The sequence below is a fragment of the Caenorhabditis elegans genome, chromosome II, assembly GCF_000002985.6.
Source record: "Caenorhabditis elegans chromosome II".
Lineage (NCBI taxonomy): Eukaryota > Metazoa > Nematoda > Chromadorea > Rhabditida > Rhabditidae > Caenorhabditis > Caenorhabditis elegans.
In genome coordinates this window covers 7,671,977-7,690,609 of record NC_003280.10, presented here as the reverse complement: position 1 = coordinate 7,690,609, position 18,633 = coordinate 7,671,977, and the positions used below count along the sequence as shown (strand labels likewise).

At 38.2% G+C, this 18,633-nt stretch overlaps 4 protein-coding genes and 3 non-coding genes across 23 annotated transcripts; 3 read left to right on the top strand and 4 right to left on the bottom strand.

The window, feature by feature from the left end:
- Window positions 1-53: 53 nt before the first annotated feature.
- On the top strand, window positions 54-929 carry pid-1. Its single transcript, NM_063212.9, has 5 exons — window positions 54-160; window positions 211-321; window positions 368-480; window positions 526-592; window positions 640-929. Exons 1-5 carry the CDS (start codon window positions 107-109, stop codon window positions 802-804), a joined length of 510 nt encoding a protein of 169 aa, NP_495613.1. The 5' UTR covers window positions 54-106; the 3' UTR covers window positions 805-929.
- Window positions 921-5,721, bottom strand: F18A1.1 (Receptor L-domain domain-containing protein; the record flags this gene model as incomplete). Its single annotated transcript, NM_001377822.1, has 9 exons — window positions 5,652-5,721; window positions 5,224-5,418; window positions 5,009-5,180; window positions 4,453-4,580; window positions 3,978-4,406; window positions 3,183-3,718; window positions 2,562-3,065; window positions 2,000-2,399; window positions 921-1,954 (listed from the first exon to the last, which is right to left on the bottom strand). The coding sequence occupies exons 2-9, from the start codon at window positions 5,315-5,317 to the stop codon at window positions 921-923; spliced, it is 3,297 nt and encodes a 1,098-aa protein (NP_001364685.1). The 5' UTR covers window positions 5,318-5,418; window positions 5,652-5,721.
- Window positions 5,722-5,845: 124 nt separating this feature from the next.
- On the bottom strand, window positions 5,846-8,412 carry lin-26 (Transcription factor lin-26; the record flags this gene model as incomplete). Of its 4 annotated transcripts, none has more annotated exons than NM_001356872.3 (5): window positions 6,428-6,644; window positions 6,843-6,934; window positions 7,083-8,021; window positions 8,067-8,135; window positions 8,257-8,412. In NM_001356872.3, the coding sequence occupies 5 exons, from the start codon at window positions 8,410-8,412 to the stop codon at window positions 6,428-6,430; spliced, it is 1,473 nt and encodes a 490-aa protein (NP_001343760.1). The 4 variants fall into 4 exon arrangements, with proteins under 4 accessions (NP_001293586.1, NP_001022092.1, NP_001343760.1 ...); NM_001306658.3 differs by having other exon boundaries at window positions 8,311-8,412; NM_001026921.6 differs by lacking the exon at window positions 8,257-8,412 and having other exon boundaries at window positions 5,850-6,644.
- lir-1 lies at window positions 8,247-18,605 on the bottom strand (the record flags this gene model as incomplete). 14 transcript variants are annotated; one of them, NM_001026923.4, is made up of 5 exons in its annotated part: window positions 8,250-8,485; window positions 8,565-8,665; window positions 8,715-9,124; window positions 9,284-9,559; window positions 18,502-18,605. In NM_001026923.4, the coding sequence occupies 5 exons, from the start codon at window positions 18,565-18,567 to the stop codon at window positions 8,409-8,411; spliced, it is 930 nt and encodes a 309-aa protein (NP_001022094.1). The 14 variants fall into 14 exon arrangements, with proteins under 14 accessions (NP_001380150.1, NP_001293595.1, NP_001022094.1 ...); NM_001306662.3 differs by having other exon boundaries at window positions 8,250-8,476; window positions 8,531-8,665; window positions 18,502-18,602; NM_001306665.3 differs by having other exon boundaries at window positions 8,250-8,476; window positions 18,502-18,602.
- Window positions 11,562-11,975, top strand: F18A1.10. The gene has a single exon (NR_051359.1). It is a non-coding gene; the product is annotated as an Unclassified non-coding RNA F18A1.10 (non-coding RNA).
- On the bottom strand, window positions 13,119-13,288 carry F18A1.11. The gene has a single exon (NR_101715.1). It is a non-coding gene; the product is annotated as a small nucleolar RNA F18A1.11 (small nucleolar RNA).
- On the top strand, window positions 15,611-15,746 carry F18A1.9. The gene has a single exon (NR_051358.1). It is a non-coding gene; the product is annotated as an Unclassified non-coding RNA F18A1.9 (non-coding RNA).
- Window positions 18,606-18,633: the final 28 nt, after the last annotated feature.

Below are 18,633 nucleotides of genomic sequence, written 5' to 3'. Positions count from 1 at the left end.
TTCGAGACCCATGCCTTCAAAATGGACATGTGTCTTTAAAACTTACAGTAACGGTGTTAAAATTATTGCACACAATTTCTTCGGCTGACATTCGAATTTTCCAATTATGTCGGCTAAAAGGGAGTTTTCGCATATTACTTTGGCATCCACACCATTTAAAGTGAGTTTTATCATTTTTTCAGAATTAATAACAATAAAACTTTTTTTCAGAAAAGAATCGATCAGAATTCGTTAAAAACCGACTCGGATATTGAAAAAGACACAAATATCGCACACAAATGCGCTGAACGGTTCAACTACAATACAAATCTTCACAGAAAAGTAATAATCTATTAATGTTGATGACGAAAGCTTTTTTTAATTTTAGGTGACGTTGAGCGATCGTTTCGAGTTGGCAGCCCTTGGATACGAAATGAAAGCAAAGCCGAGAACAATCATCGAAAAACATAATGACTGCGACGAGTTTCATTTTATCTATAGGTTTGTGAAGTACCCACATATTATAACAAATGTTTTAATTTTCAGAAAAGAAAAGAAGAATGATTATGGAACTGGCTCACCACTTTCAGCCGGATTGAGCCTATCTAATCCGGTAAGAAATAAATATTAAATTCACGCATAAAATTATATCATTTTCAGTTGCCAGCTGGACGTGGATTCCTCTCTCCAGCGATTCAGAATACCAGCAACCAGTTCACCTTTTCTGGAAGTCCAAGAATTACCCCCCAGAAGCACACCCCAGTATCGGCCAATCACAAGCCAGCCAGATCCATTTTCGACGACATTCCTTCGAATATTGCATAAGTTTTCACTGTTAATTTACTGTTTTTACTGTTTCATCTTGTTTTGAGTTTATAAAAATGATGTTTCGTTGAATTCAAAAATTTTATAAATTACATTTTAAAAATAACGACATAAAGTTAAAGTTCTCGATCTTCAGTTCCACTCTCATCCGAAGACCTCCAGTTCATCGTTTCTATTTTCACTTTCACAAACATTTCCGAGTTATCAACACCAGCATTCAGTCTATAATCTTCTTCTAGATTAACTGGCTTATCGTAGATGTTAAAGCTTTTTCCTTTTCCATATGTCGTGATCGCCGTCTCTCGTAATTGTTGTTTCCTTTTAGCCCAGGCAATCCACTTCTCCTTTTCACGTTCACTCAAATGATTTTCCAGTTGAACCAGAAGCTCTTCGAATTTGTTCGTGTCCGTGATAATTTCGTTCGGCTCAATAATTTTCCTTTTCTCCATTATTTCCAAAATCATCAGAATTCGATCTTCTTCGTCACCTTCTGCATCGTCAATTATTTCTTTGATCGCTTTATGAACTGCTTCAAAATACTCCAATTCTCGTTCATCAGCTTTTCTTGCCTCAAGTGCCATGTTCTTCGTTCTTCCTTTCCATTTTGTTTCTCCTAAACCAGTCAGTACTGCAATCGGAAGACCTTCTTTTTCATATTTTCCTTGATCTTCATTCATCTCTTTTGCATTCTTTCTTGACTCTTTTCTTCTCAACCAACTTTGTCCTGAGAACTCACTATCCGATTCGTTCTTTTGAATGGATCTCGTCAATGCTCCAAGCTTCCGTCTCCAATTAATTGTTTTTCGATTTGCTCGGTATTCTTTCATTTCCTTTTTCCTTTTTTCTCCCATCACATCCCGTCCATCCAGACGATTTTTAACCAGAATTCTCCTCTTCCACGTCATCACATCAGGTTCTTCATCTGAAGATTTTTCGTCCAAATAAGCTGTTGGGTCAGTTTTGAGATGAATGTCCAATTCTTTTATTTTTCTCCATCGAGTGAAATTCAGGGATTTCAGGAAGATGATCACAACATCTATCATCACATAGCAAACAAATATCAAAATTGACGCCAATACACAGAGGCTCACAATTATTTCCACGAATGTGCATTTTTCTTCGTATTCTTCAAATAAAGTGTCCATTTCAACTGAAACGAATAACCTATTCATTTGATTTTTGAATTTAAACTTACTGTTGGCGCAGTCAGAATATATATGCTTCATCTTGAAAGCTTGTACCACTTTACGAAGTTTTTGAACTTCCCAGCATAGTTGAGGCGTTCTAATCATCCGAATCTTTCCATTAACAGCTCGCAGCGATAATGAAGTTCTTCTCAGATATGGATTGTTTTCAAATATGAGATCACCATCAATGTATTTCAGATTTTTGATTAATTCACAGAAGTCTGATCTTAAATTTTTGATGATCACATTCCCAAGAACTCGTTTCACTTTTCGAAGTCCCGATGCCATTCTCAATACACCACCAGCACTTCCATCAATTACAAGATCTCCTTCCACAACTTCACAATCGTCGAGTTGATGGGATAATTCGGGCCAAACCACCAAATTTTCCAGAATACCCAACGCATTCTGAAAGCCAAATACATATGTATAAATTTATACAATATTCTAAAACTCAATTCTTACTTTTTCCAATTCTATTGATAGCTATGTCATTTAGGTCATCGTGCTCCTGCTGAAATTATTTATTATCAGCAATTTATGAGAGACTTTCAAAAAGATTTAACTAACCATCCACTCAGATTCTGAATATCTTGGAAGTCTTTTCTTATCACCAACAACGGCTACAAATTTCAAACATTGATCGTCTTTTTTCTTCATCTTTAGTAGCTCCACATGTTCAAATTTCTGATTGTATCCATCTATTCTTACAGCTGACAACCTTCTCCTATCAGTTTCATTCCACACGGGGCCACATTCAACTTCTTCTAGACGCGGAAAACTATCCAAATTGGAAACAGTAGAAGTATCATGGATCCAAAGTTGACCATCTTGAATTTTACGAATCGAATTATATTTGCAAAGGCTCTTTTGTTCTGGTGATCCAGTAATTTCAACTGTTCCTCGGTGTAACTGACAGTTCTTCCAAATTGTCGTAGACGTTGTCCCTGGTCCACACTCACAGTTTCGAGATGTTGCCACTGTGAATCTACCCAAAACACGTCGAAGAACATTTGAAACTCTCCTTTCCTCACAGTCAAGACCACTATTGTTTCGAAAATAGAATATTGGAATCTGAATATAGAGTTGTTATATGAAAAACATACAATTTTACAGATCATGCCAACTAATTACAGCACTATTTTTGTTCACTTTTTATGTAAGACTTGGTTTTTCAATAATTAAACTTACAGTATACTTCGTGTTTGCCAAAGATGTATAATTTCTTCTGGTCTTTTGTAGATATGGGAATGGCATAAAAGTTGATATACATCCGATTACAGCAACTTCTGGATATTCAGCCGATCCATCAATATTACCAATTTCTCTGACATCAGAATATCCCAATTGAAGAAACCATTTCTCTAATCTTTCCAAGTGTTCATCCAGTGCAAAGTATCGAATTCTTGCGTAACGTACAATATCACCTTTATGAAATTTGATATCATCTCGATTCGTAACGTAATCAAAGGGCTGTCTTCCATCTAATATTAATACTTTCTCTTGTTTTGGACAATTGTCAAGTATTTGAAGAGCAACTATCCCAAATTTCTCGTACAGTTCGATTTTCTTTGAAATGTGCAGACAATCTTCTTTTTGCAAGTTCAAGACAAATGGAGCTGATCGTTTGAAATTCTCTCTGTTGTAGTGAATTTGACGAAGCTCCTCTAATAATAGAACACCACTTGGATCCGTGTTTTCAAATAAAAGGCATCCATTTTCATACACTGAAAATTGTTCACTATTAGTCTTGTGCCCTCACTGCTCATTCAACTTCAACACCTCATATCTCGCATGTCATTGTTTTTATCAAAAACCGTTTACTTTTAAAAATAAGTATTCGAAATTGTTTTAATAAAGCCAAAGACAGCCAAGATAAAAACTCTCAAAATGAGACAAAGGAGGTGCTAGAGAGAGTACTGTAGCTGTTTTGCAACATTTTGGCATTTTGTCATCTATCCCGAACTGCCTACAAAACGTACTAACCTATTTGTTCACTACAAATATCCCTGATCCAATTCAAACGGAGTGGCTTAACAACTTTCTCTCTGAGAGTTTCAATGTTTTTCCCAAATCCTTGAATTTTTATGTATGCTACAAAGACGTCTGACGTGTAGTTGAGATCACTTCGAAACTTTAAATCAAAATAATTGATATCAATATTTGAAACATCGAAATTCCAATATCTCCATCGACAATTGTGATCTATTCGAACTGCAAACGATCCCAACTTGTCAATTAGCTTCACATATTTGGGTAAAAAGTTATGATCCTCGTAAAAAGAGCATTCGTATTCTTGAGTATCAATATGAACTGCATCTCTAACCAAATCAGAATTGAATCGTAATTCTTCAATAGGAAACCATCCGTCATGATTATTGATCAGTTTAATTTTCACTTTTGGTTCTTCCTGGTCTGAAAGTTCATAATCTAGTAAACATTGATACATCAAAAAGTTTACCTGGAAAATCGAAAAAATGTCTTTTGAGATCCAACTTGGCGCCTCGAACCAATCTGTGATGCCATACGTCTTTCACATTCTCCGGACTTTTGAAATTCAATAGAGTCAGCTTTTTAAGTATCTTGCCACTGAAAAAAGTAATGTATACAATTGAGGTTACATTAAAAACTAGATTTTAGAGATCATTGAAATGGTAGGGTTTTGCCTCAAAGTGCTCTTTTCAATAATTATATTAAGAAGCTATCCGTGTATATTCTTCATGTTTTAGCAATGTTTCAAGAAACAAAACAAGCTTGCAATTTCTTGCTAATTGAATTAGAATTGGAAACTCTGAACACACAACACACGGTGTAGATCATATGAACATAAAACATCCATTAAAAATTATGTAGTGCCAGTGGGATCTTTGTTAAGATAGTATTTCAATGGTTTGGCAAATTGCCAAATTAAAAAAAAGGTTAGACTTTCTTGAGACGATATGATCGTGGTGAGACTCTTTCAGAAAATATCATGTTCCTTTAAAGTGAAGTGCCAAATCTTCACGAAATCACAATACCTTCTTGTGATAAAATTCCGAATCGACCAAATATTGTCCCAATTAACAGTGAATTCTCGATTATTCCGTCCATTCGGAAGTCTTCTAAACTCTTTCAAAGGAAGAATCGCTCTCTTCTCAAAGTTATGTGAAAACTCTTTGGTAATTTGTCGCTTCCTTCGTAACTCAAATTCTGAAGTTAAACTATAGAAAAATTAAATTAAATGAAAACTAACCATTTTCCGTTTGAAAAGTTTCCATATTTTCGTTTGGTCGATAAAAGGCAACGCATAGAAAGACGATACCGAGCAACAAAATTATCCATTTCATATTTATGCGTATTTTGTATTGATTAAATAATATCAATAAGTAGAAATGAGGAAAATTTCGTGGATTTCTCTATGAACCAAAACAAATATATATTTCTAAAAAAAAGTGAGATTAAGAAGTCACGTCGAAAGATTTTTCTTGGAAACTATGATCAATTAGTATCATTTTTATTGTAGGGGAAAACATTTTAAGCCGCTCTTCTAGTGCCAAAATTTCCAAATATCGTTGTAAAGCATAAAATGTTTATCATAATTTTGGAAGTCGACCAAATATTGTTTTTTCTACAAGTTTTATACTTTATTGCGTGGGCTTAGAACTTACCAAAATGTTCGCAATTTCTGAATGAAACCAGATTTTTGGAACATTTTGCAATTTACCAAAACTTTAACTGGAAATTGTTTGAATATTATGAGTGCATGTAGACTTAATCCCAACTGGCTATATTCCATCTTTAATATTCCCAGCACGACAACGTTAGTGTTTCTAATTGGGTTTTTGTATTTTCATAGAAAGCCCTCGACACACACGATTTGTATTATTTAATTTTTATTAGATGCTTCTAGAGAATTGCAAAAAAACGCATTATGCTAAATTGCATATTATGCGTTACAGGGAAAATGGAAAGAATTTCAGATTATGCTTGAGAAAATATGATCAGATGTACATAAGAAATCTCGAATGCTGATGAAAGAATGCTATCATTCAACATAAATACCCGTCGAGAAACTGAATGGTGTGGCAAAGAGTAAAGTTAAAAAAGGTGTACAATGGAAAAAGTGAATTAAGGCACTGTAACAGAGAAGATAAAGGCAAAATTTGTGGGGGCAAAGTGAACTTTCAATTAACCGGACCTGCGGGTGAATGAAAAGGCACAACCAGAACGAAATACTGGAAGGAAATATCACAGAACAATAATCGGAAGGAATGAAAAAGCAAATGAGAGGCAAGGTGTATTCAGATTGGAATGGTTTGTTAAAAAGTGGGCAAGGTGATCAATGTGCATAGATATTGATTGGGGAGGGCTAAGATATGTATCATCATAACAATAGAAAAAAGTAATTAAAGGCTAGTATTGAATTGCAAAATTCATCTATGAATAGCTGCTTCGAACTACACCAATGGTTGAGCCATTGGCTCGAGTTGCTCGGCAAAAGTGGGTTCTTGTTTAACAAGAGTGAGTTCTTGTTTGACAAGAGTTGGAGACTCCTCTACTTCTTCTTTCTTTACAGTAACCTCCTCTGGTTGCCATCCACGTTCTTTAGCACGCACATAATCTGGGAAGCATTCGTGAAGGCGGAGATTCCATTCGGCACGCATCTCGTCGGTACTGAAAATAAGAATTTGCAGAGATTGTTATGTGATGATTATGAAGGAAGTAGGGGAATTGGGAGGAAGTTTAGGGAATGGAATATGGAACACTCCATGCATATATCACTCGAAACTCGAATACTAATAAAAAAAATAGATAGCTTTTCACTTCACACTACTGCACTACAATGGTTTCATTATAATTGTTTAAACTTACGTAATGTCATGGGCATCTTCGGCGTTGTGACGACATTGCCTGGCGTGGGAGATAACGTTGGATTTTATTCCGGTGAAGTCACAATCCCAACACTGCAAAAGAACACAGCTACAAACTGCACGCATCACACAAAAATTCATGAACAACACAATACATGGATAAGGTTAATAGGGGGACATGTTAGCACTTTAATAGACAATACACAATCATGCAAAAAAGTTTTGAAACACTTATACTCACCTTATATGGCTTACAATCCGAATGGATCATGATGACGTGGCGCAGAAGATTCCAACGAGATCCTGTTGAGTTGAGTGTTGTTGGCTTTCCACAGAGTGCACACTTGTAGGTGGCCTTGCAATGAACTCTTCCGCAGTTCTTTCCTCGCGATGATCGACTCTCTTCAAGCTCATTGACTGGGAGCCAACGATGTTTTTTCGATGGAGCACCATTTGAATCAGTGTTTCGTCGTTTTGATGCAGGCGTCGTTGGTTTTGATGCAGCTCCAAAGATATTCTCGGCATCAAGCATCCCAAAAGCTGGAGCAAATACTGGATGAAGCAGATGAAGCATTGAAGCACGTACTTGATCGTCGCTTGTTCCAAGCCCAAAATCAGTTGAATCGGGCTCAGTCTTCAAATCTTCAGAGCTAGCTTTAGATATTGTTTCACTATGATGATTATCATCATATTCTGGTGTTAGCCTTTCTAATCCAAATGAGTGATTAATCTGAGCAGCATTTGCCTGTTGGAGCAGAATTCTTTGAATCTCAGCTTGCTGCCTCTCCTGTTCCTTTTTCTGAATATTCATCTGATTAATCTTGTGCTGCTCCTCCAGCAATTTCTGTAGTTGACTCAATGCATGTGGGGTAGATAGTTGATGAAGAGGATTATGAGATGTTCTTTGGAGCTGCTTCTCAATAGATGATGGTGAAACCTTTTTGGTGGATAAATTTGCAGCGATTTTGTCAATTGAATGCCTCTGTTTGTTTTGATGTGGTGGAACTGGAGTGTTGATGGATGTAGGTGTTGAAACTGCTGTTCGTGGTGGTGTGTGTTGGGCAGCAGTTGAAGCAGTTGTTGATGGAGATTCGGGACTTGATGAACCATCCTTGTACTTGAAAGAAGGGTGATCAACTAAATCTGTTACAACTGCAAACTTGTCGAATCCATGCGTTACCTGAAAATACCAATGTTAATCGAACTTTTTAAATGATAAACATACCAAGTATTCCACCAGTGTCATTGTGTTATTTGAGTTGCTTACTTCGACTACCACAAATTTAGAAAGCATCTGAAAATAATCAATTAAAAATTTTAAAAAAAGTAAGCGAGGGATGAAGGTATTCAAGTATTCAAGAGTTGTATTAACTCATTGTGAGATGGAATAGGTTACATAAACATTCAATAATAACCTGATTAAATTTATTATTTGATAATTTCAACGAATTACAATAGTTTGAAATTACATGATCGCACAAGGCAGTGATTGAGTGAAATATGAAGAGATGACGAAAGATGAATGGAAGACAATGGGAAGACGTCGACAAGTGAAAGCCATGAAGAATCATAAAGTTGTCATTACATCTTCCTCCGGTGAAAAATGATGCTCGTGACCGTAATCTTCATCACCCGCTGCAAAGACTACACTGGCGGTCTTCAGTTGATGTCGGTGACGCTCTCGCTCACCCTCTCAACTCGTCGTCATCGAACAGTAACCCACCGGTGTGCTGCGTATCCTCCTTATGATGCTTCCACTTTCGATATGTGACTCCGAAGCATTGATCTAACAATTGACTCCATTCAGCTTCTAGTTCTGGTGATCTGAAAATCAAATTGACAATTTTATCAAACTGAGAAATGTAAAACTCACTTTAAGTCAATTATCGTTGCATTTGAATCATGCTTATGCTGAGACTCGATATGTTTCCTAACATATGGCTTGATGTGAGAATATCCGCATATTGAACACTGATTCGGTTTTGATGATTGGTGCATAATCCATACGTGACGCATCAAGTTCCAAGTCCTTTGAGGAGAATACATTACATCATGTCCACATACTTTACACGTAGCTTTTATTGAATCTTCAGCTTTCCGAGACGGCGTCTTTCTGCGAAGTACATCACCACCGTTCGGAGATCCATTACAAGCGAACATTTCTAGTGTTGAAAGTCCAGCTTGTCCATGAGCAACAGAGTTCACAGTGGCATCGAATTGATTGGATTGTTGTTGTGGTTCATCTTTGTATTGTGGATCACTTTTGATGTAGATAAACGAATTCTGAAACAGTTTATTTTTTTGTTATATTATTTATTTTTTTAGAAAACATTATATTTTTAATTTAAAGGTCTAAAAATTATCATTCTTGTTTTTATCAGTTTTCACTATAAAATTAACTGTAAATAAAATATTTAAAATGTCAAAGAAGTGACCACTTACGTTTGTGTATGACGATGTTGATGGAATCTGATGTTGTTGGAGAATATGCTGACCTTGTCCTGGAGCCATCTGTATCCGTTCCATGCTCAATGTCTGCGGTCCAGGTGTGCTTATCATCTTCATTAGCCTTTGTCGTTCCTCATCATTGAGCTGAAGAAGCATTCCATCGGTTCCTTGAGACTGTGTATCGTCTTGAACGACATCTTGATCATCACGAAGATACGGGTGATCTTCGAGACGTGTGAGCAGCGAGACACGTTCGAAATTCTTTTTCACCTGAAATTCAGAATATTAAAAAAAATACAAGAAAAAGAAGGAGCTCAAACAAGAATGTTGGTTCACATGAGAGCGCAGGTAGAGCGCTCCGAGGCTGAAGGCCACTGAATGCGGGTTTGTGCGTGAGCGCGTATAGGGGTGGAGCGGAGTAGGGGCGGAGTTACGGTAAGAGCTGTAGATGATCAAGGTGAGCGAATACGAGAGAAAGAAAGAGAAAATACTGGTGAGTCGGATAAAAGATATTAGAAAATAAGGATGAGGTGTTAAAATATCTTGAGGATATTTGAACTTGGCAGTGATTAAATTTAGAAAAAAAATTGGAGATAATACATTCATAACTAATTGATATTATGAACTATCTACAACGTGATGTTTTTATGAGGGGTTTCCAAATAAATTTGAATTGATATTATCATACTACTGAAATTTGTCAAAACAATTTTTCACAAACAAAAAGAGCAAGAAATACAAGAAATTAAACGATGATTCACCCGAATATCATGTGAGATGGCTGTTGCGACTCAAGGACAAATGAAGAGATTCTATAGAGAAAGAGGCAGTAATCATATAAGAAAGAATAGATGGACGAGTAGACACATTGCCAACTCAGCGAGCTCCGAGATTCCAATCTCCGACAGGGTCACGACAGTAACCATCTCATGATTCGAAATAGTGACGACTGAACGCTATGGAACCTACGTTGAGATGATGGGCGTGGCGTTCCGTGGAAGAGCGAAACTCATTCTACAAAAGAGAGGCGGAGCCGGCTCAAATGTTTTAATGGAAATGAACGAGAAATTTGCAGAAAAAAATATCTGGGTGGGATATAAGACGGGCGATTGATTGATAATGACAGAGCTCTTCAAGGTCTTTGCAAAGAGTGTGTGTCGTAAACTGCGCACATATCAATTATCAGGAACTACCGCCGCTCCGGTGACCCAGAAACGGACGACAAAATGGCGACGATTGATGGGATTGGTTGAGGGATAACAATTTGCATTTCAAGAAGTGAAAAATAAATGAAGGAATGTGTCAACTAACTCTCGAGACAGGAGAGTGACGTTTTTCGTGCCAAAATGATTAAAAAAATGAAATTGATCAGTATCTGTTTGTGAATGTGTTCAAATCTAGATAGTTATCGCAATCGACAAACCAAGGAAGACGCTATTTTCCTTCTTTTTTCTCAAAAACTAACAGACTTCGTGCGGTTATCATTCGATAAATTACCCAATCAAAGTTCTCTGCGCACTACTCGCCGAGCACTCTCTTTCTACAGTATCCCGCTGTCTTCTAGGGGGCGCTGTGCTGTTTACATCGTGGTCGTACGCCACTGAAGGACAGTAGAGATTGTGGCGAATAGAGAGACATCACACGTCGAGGAATGAGAAACGTCTTCTTCGTCTTCCGATAGAGACTATGTTGCCTCCATCTTCTACTCCTTCTCCCCCACCGCGTCCATCTAGAGAAAACTCGTTTTTGGCTCTTCTTCTGTACGTCCGCATCGTCGACGGGGCACAGAAATAGTGTGCGAGACGACGCCACAAGAGACAAGTTGGGCGGTTCCTTCTTTCTTTTAGGAGCCTGTCACCCCCTACACAACGAGTTTTAGATCGACTGAGGCAAATGATTCTTCGCTCAACGAAGGAGCGACAACCGTCAGACAAATACTACACAGTTTCAGCAATAACATAGATGTCTAACAATAAGTTGAAGGATATTGAGCAATTATCCTAAATCAAGTTTACGGTTAGAATTACCGAACACCATCAAGAGTCAAGGGCATGCAACCGCTAGAAAGTAGATCAACTCGTCTGATAAGAAAATGCTCGGGTAAAGAGAAATGGAGACCAGAAAAAGGTGAACGTTGTTTGGGATTTCTTGAAATTAAATATGATTACACGGATGGAACAAATGTTTAACCAAAATCTCAACAGTAAGTTTTTAGAGGAAGTAGAACCAATATACTGTACTACATAAGTAGCAGGAAGAAGAAAGAATAAGACATTGACAGTCGAAAAGAGAAGACGAGCAAGCACTTGATGGTGGTGTCTGAGACAAGTGCCAACCGGTTCTTGCTTCACTTCGTGATAAGCAAAAAGCAAATGGCGTCGTTGCTACCGCTGTCGGCGACGGCCCGAAATTGTTATGGCAAGCAATTTGGGCCACAGCAGAGACTCATGCTTCTGCATCGCTTCGTTACAGAGCGCGCTCATACACACAAGAAGTCGCGCATTCAAATTGGCAACGTCTTCTTCTCAGAAGAAGAAGAAGTGGTAAAAGAAGAGGAAAAATGTGAAGAACTGTGAGCGTCGGAGTGTAATAAGGACACGAGCGGCGAAGGAGCGGTGGCCCCCGAGAGATGGTACGCTCGTGGGTGACTGGCAAGCCGGTTTGAGGATGAGAGTGCTTCTGTTTTGTGTGCGCCGAATTGAATGGAAGTAGCAGAAAGGGAGAAGAAGCCGAAGAAGACGATCATCTGATGCGCCTTCGCGCACACAGATGAAAAGTTGCAACGAAGAATGTGTGAGGAGATGAAAAACACGGAAGCAAACGGGTCTTAGCGATATGCACGAGGTATTATCGACGGATAGAATAGCTATGCTCACCAATGGGATATGTGGGATACCTTACATAATAGTCTTTATATTGCTCAATGGAGCTCAGATATTAACCTCGATAATAAAAAGATTGCATCTTTTATTATGTAGGTTGATCTACCGCCGTATATTTCAGAAACACCTCGTGACTAAATATTGAATGCTCTTTCCTATTTTTCAACTAATGCATACACCGACATGCTGTGAAATTAACTTCCATTTTCTTGTTCCATTAAAGCAAATAGGTCAGCACTTCCGCGCGCAATCCTCCATCTCCATCGACATTCAAACTCTTTGCTCATCCTTCTCAATCCATCCTAGTACCTCCATCGCACATCTCCGAATCGTCCTTGAAGCGGAAGGCCGATCATGCGCAACAACAACAACTCGCTACAAAATTGCGCACACCCATTTTCGGCTCAGCCGACCTTCACACTTCACGTGATTATTCATTGTACTCGAAATCCTGAAGGACAGTCGACTGGTTGTACATGCTCTGCTCGTTCACGCACCTGGTGCCAGTGGCGATTTCCAAATATTGATTCTCATCCTGATGGGCCAACGATTGTGATCTCCGGCGAGCTGGAGGCAATTGATGAGAGGGGAAGAGAGGTGTGAAGGGATCCGACACCGTAAATGGTTCAAGGTTACAATTGAGTAATTGATGATCGTAGAATGTGCAGGCACTCTTTGCTCATAGACCATTCATATAAATTCCGACAACATCGCTACCGCTAACTGCACCTTGATTGCCGCATTGTAAAATGAGCACTACGGGATGAGGACGGGAATGGTAATTGAAGAGGTGAGATGAAGGTCACTCGAGCACAGACATTGTAGTAGTGTATCAAAACAACCGCCCGAACTAAAATTGATGGTTAGAAGAGGTGCGTTGTGCTGTCGGCACGAAGGCGTCAGTGCGCGAGGGAGAGGGGACCGACGACTACAATTGTGAGGCCGACAAACATAGAGACAGAAGAAGAGACACACGCGACAGTCGGCTGTATTATGATGACAAATTGGAGTCGATAGTCGCATACAGGGACTGTGCTGTGACAGATGAGGGATTCCGAAAGAGAAGATGAGGAATACAGACTCTTTTCATCTAAACCGGATATCGGCTCTTTTGGTTGAGTATACAAAATCGGCATAATGACACGAGGTCGAAGCTCAATAAGGCCATTTTCTAGAATTGAGTAGTTGTCAGGGATGAAGACATTATGCTAAAAATTTGAATATGTTCAAAACTAGATAGGTGTTGAAGTCATCGATATGAATTTACATACAGTTTTGATAAATTCAGTTGCTCAAAAATTTATTTAGACAAGAGCTTCACATAAGATAAATCGTCTGTAATTTTTTTTTTAATAAGAAACCTAATACAGTTTCGAGTTTGATCTAGAAGAACTTGTTTATAGAATAGTTTTCTATAAATTAAATAATGAGCCTTCAGAATTCCGAACCTTCTAGCACAACTTTCGAAACTCGGGCAATTTTGTAGAATCCGGTAATAATTGGTCCTTTTACTAGAACCGGCCTTGCACATCATCCCACTTCCCACAGTAATTCCATCGGAATGCGTGCGCATCGTTTGTGTGCAGTCGGGTTGTTATTACGAGCGACATGCCAGAAGACAGGGTAGCAAAGAGTGAAAAAAGGGAGAGAGAGACCCGTCTTCTTATTCGTCCCTTCTTCAGCTACCGCACACAGTACTAATCAGTGAGACGCAGACAAGAGCCAGTCCCTGTCTCATACGTCCCGGGGAATCGTTTGAGAATCGGCGAAGAGGAAGAAGATGTGAGAGAATAAGAAGAAGGATGCGCGTGTGCCCGCGCAAGAATACCAACGAGAGGAGAAGTGTGTGGAAGACAAAACTGGCTCATCTTCTTTTATTTTTCGACGACTACTGTCCGCTGTGCGCATAGCCTTCTTCAATTCTCTCCGCGTATACGGGAAGAAATAGTGCGTTTGAGCGCGAGAGAATTTGACGTAATTGAAGAGATACGGTGCAGCCCCGGCAAAGAAGACATTCTCGGAAGCAACAGCAGCAGAAGCACAACGAGTTTCGGAATTTGAGTCGTAGATGCAGAGAGATCAAGAGAGACGGGAACTTGTGGGAGAGAAGGGATAGACACAGTTTTGGTCGCATAAACGCCACTACTGCCGGTCATGAGTTTTATCGCCCCGACGCACCCGAATCGCGCATTTCAACGACGACGTTGCTCCCATTTCCAACATGGGAAACATGAACAACCGGATTACAATGTCGCACTCAAATTCAATAAAATCTGATCCAGGGACTATAGACAGAGCATGATCTATTTTGAAATTGTTATCAGAAAAAATCTAAACCACATGTCCTCTCAAGAGCTAGTCGTAAACATTCGAAGCTTGTGCCAGGTGACCTTGCATATTTGTTGCGCTTTTACAAAAAAGTAGGAATTTTTCAAAAAGATATATGACCTTGCACCTAATGCATGGATTAGTGATACTCGCCACATATTAGAAGCAGAAGCACACTGTAACTTCCTAGAATAAAACAGGTGATTCTCAAGATCTAGATACATATGTCTCACAACTCAAAAAGCTAATCCAAATTCTTGTGCACATGAAAAGTGAAAGTATAAGATGGGTCATGTAGACTAGCGTCTGTTTGACGAAGTGTGTTCATTGTGAGTCATAGAGAAGTGATTAGATGTTGTTAAAAGAAGGTAGTGGTCAACTTGCTACTTAACTTGGAAAATGCCAAAAATACAGCTTTGATCAAGGTTTTTTTTCTAAAAATCGCTACAATTTTTACCATAAATACTAGAGTACCAGTTTCATTGAAATTATCTGAAAGCTTTTCCAAATTAAACCTTACAGCAAAAAAAAACGATTTTTTAAATTTTGCCAATGACAACTTTTAGATACAATTTCACATTTTCAGACAATTTTTAAGAAATTGTTTTGCCTTAGTATTTGATAATTTTGAAAAAATGTCTTCCAAAACAATGCTAAATCTTCAAACAGCTCACTTGGAATTTAAAAAAGTTCCAAAACACCTATTCTACACATTTTGAATTTTTGATCGTATGCTCACTCCTACAGCAACCCATTCTTCTCTTCAGTACTCTCCAATCGTTCCTTTCCACTGATTTTTTGTTTGATGCACGGTGTTTAACGATTCCTCTGACATTGGTGGCTCTGACACAATGAAAATGTGTGATGGCCTCGCTATGTGATGCCCGACCGCCTCTGTGGTTGTAACTCAGCGATTCGAAAACCAGTTTGAGTGGTGCCCTCGTCTCGCATGCGCTCATCACTTCGTTTTCGTCGTCGTCGTCGCCTACAGCGCCTATGTCGATTTGTCGATTCTATTGTGTGCAATAATGGTTGAACGACGAGTGAATCACGTTGGTAGAACGAATCCGATTTAGACAAGCGTGTGTGCGCACAAAACGATTTCATCTGAATTGGCTCCAATCGGGGTCGATTTATAGAGCGGAGAGGAGGTCGCACCATTTCATCAACTTCTTCCGTCGTCCAACCGTTCACAGAATTTAGGTCATCGCGAGCCGAAAGTGCGGGTGTACGTCTTTGCGGCCTCGACGGGTGACTTTACGGAGATATGCATTCGCTCCTTGGACATGAAGAAGGAGAAAGTCATGGATTGGAATAATATGCGCTACGGAGGAGTGAGAAAGATCACGGAGACGACTAATGCGCACTGTGCGCGAATGTTCCCATAATACCATAAACTCAGAGAGAAAAGACGACACGGATACTCTAACAGGATCTTCGGAACATTTAGTAATACGTTACTTTGAGTTAAAAAGAAAACGATAGCACATTTTTTAACTTTTCAAAAAAAACTCAAAACAACGAAAAAAATTCTACTCGAGTACTTTAACTGCTTAATTAGTCGATAATTTTTTGAAAACCATTCAAAAATTCTTCTAGATTTTGAGCAATACTTCCTACCATAAAATCTCAGAATGACGTATCCCAGGTCAAAACTTTAGAAGACCCTTTCACTCTCACTTCACATAATGCACAATTTGACCTTATTTCGGACACTCACTGGGCGAAATCGCGTGAGAATGAATTGGAGTCAAGAGCGTCTTGTAGAAGTGAACAAAGAATTAAGAAATAAGAAGGAGTTTCATTTTATAAGTACGGATAGTCAATGAGTGGAAGCAATGAGGACTCGTAAAGACGATTATTGTAATAAGGGGATAAAGAGTCTATACTATAGAAAAAAGAGAAGTCTGCAGACTTAAGGTTAAGTGTAGTGACGGAAAAGTGAAAAGTCGTATCAAAAAAGATGCACAATGATACCGTCAGACTGACGATGTGCTCGATTTTTATGGCTTCGGCTCCACCGGCAATATTTGCATACACCACACACACACACACACACACACACACACACACACACACACACACATTCTAAGCATTGTGCTGCGGTTTTATAATATCGGACACCTTACCACCCGCTTTCAAACCGGGATGCTTAGAAGGTGATAGAAGAAATGGTGTTAACAGCGCTCACACAGTTTTGTTGTTGGTTGCGCTCGCCGGGGCACACGACAACGGCGACAACGACGCGACGAGTACAGTTTTGTCAGTTGTGTGCATTGTGCATACAGGCGCTCAATACCCGGTATGGGAGAAAGAGAAAGGGATGGGAGAAGACGATGATGGAGAACAGGAGGTATGTACACTTCGGACGATGCTGAAAGTGAGGCAGGCGCCAACGCGTTCTATTATGAGCTCGTACAGGCAAAAATGTATTCGTAGAATAGAAGAAAAAGAAAGACATTGTGATGAAATATAGATTATTCAATTACAAGATTAGTTCGGACAGAAATACCAGAACTAAATGGAATTTTAATGTTTCAGGAAAATTATTGATTAATTTATATTTTTAGTTATTGTCGCTAATGATTTTAGAATTTAGATTTAAAAAATCTCGATAAATGAGCAAACCTGTCAAATGCGAAAATTAACCAATTTCCAGTATCAAATATAGAAATATTTCGAAAAAGGGTAGAGGATGATACTGAGAGAAAGAAAACGGACGGTTGCTCCGTGAACAGAAACATTCAAATCCTCCGTTCAACATATACTATCTCTCGTCGATGAAAGTAGCATCACCGTGTTGCTCGCATAAATGGAAAAGGGAACAGAGCGAACAAAAAATACGGACGCCGATGCAGCAGTTGGCTGCAGCTCTTGCTTCCTTTCTGCACATTTATGAGAGCGCCACGACGATTGATTTCATCGATCTCTTATGTACAGGAGAAGCACCGAAAAAAGGAGCTATATATGTCGAATTCGAAATGAGCATCGTGCGAAAGAAAGAGCTTGGAATTGAGAGATCATTGATAGAGTAGAGGTTTTAGGAGAAATATAAAAAAAATGTTTGCAGTGATGTTCAAGCTAGTCTATACTTCAAAAATCTGATTTCTAAGAGAATAGAAGTTATAGGTTATGTTGAATCCCTACATTTTAGGATCAAGGGTGTCGCTTTTTCGGTTTTTTTTGTTGGAAATTCAACAAATTTTGGTTTTTTGATTTTTCGAAATTTCTCAAAAATTGCTCGAAATTTCAGCGCCTGGGCTTTTTTTAGAAGGAAATTATATTTTCTTTTGTGTTTTATATTCAACAAAATTAAATTTTGATTTTTTTTTCGGAAAACCAAAAAAGTTCGTTTTTCGATTATCTCTCAAAAAAATTGGCATTTTTAGACAAAAAAACTAAAAAATTTATTTTTCGAAATTTATCAAAATTTAACAAAAATTGCTCAAAAAAAAGTTAGATTTTCGATTATTTCTCAAACAGAAAAATTGACATTTTTTAAAAGAAATCCTTGGTTAGCATCAGACCGCACTTTTTTTCGGATTTTGGAAGAGCGAAAAAACGGAAAAAATTTGTTTTCGATTTTCAGAAAAAAAGTTTTTATTGATTTTCAATTACACTTAAAAAATTGTAAAGTCCAAAAAAAATAATAAAATCTCGGTTACTTGTTTGAAAAAAAACTTTAATCAACTTAAATTTTGAATTCCGTATAAGAAAAGTGTTTTCAAATTTTTTTTCGATTTTTTCTTTAAAAAAAAAACGGAATTTTTCGTTTTTTTTTCAAAAGTGAATTTTTTTGGATTTTCTCAACAAAAAAAACCGACAATTTTTTCAGCGGCACCCTTGTTTAGGAAGTCGATTCGAATAATTAGGGGATACCAATGGTTAATATGGACCGAAAAAGGAATCAGAGGTACAATTGGAAGTTCTATGCAAAGTTTCAAACCAGAGAAAATGAGTAAATCAATATTTTAGATAATTTTTATAAATAAAAAAACTCACGCAATAACTGAGAAGATCGATCGTTGCTGCATCATCGTTCAGTTCGATGACCACAAATTTCGGCATCCCGGCCGGGTTCGAATCGTACGAAGACGACACCTATGTATATTATTTATATTATTAGGAATTACA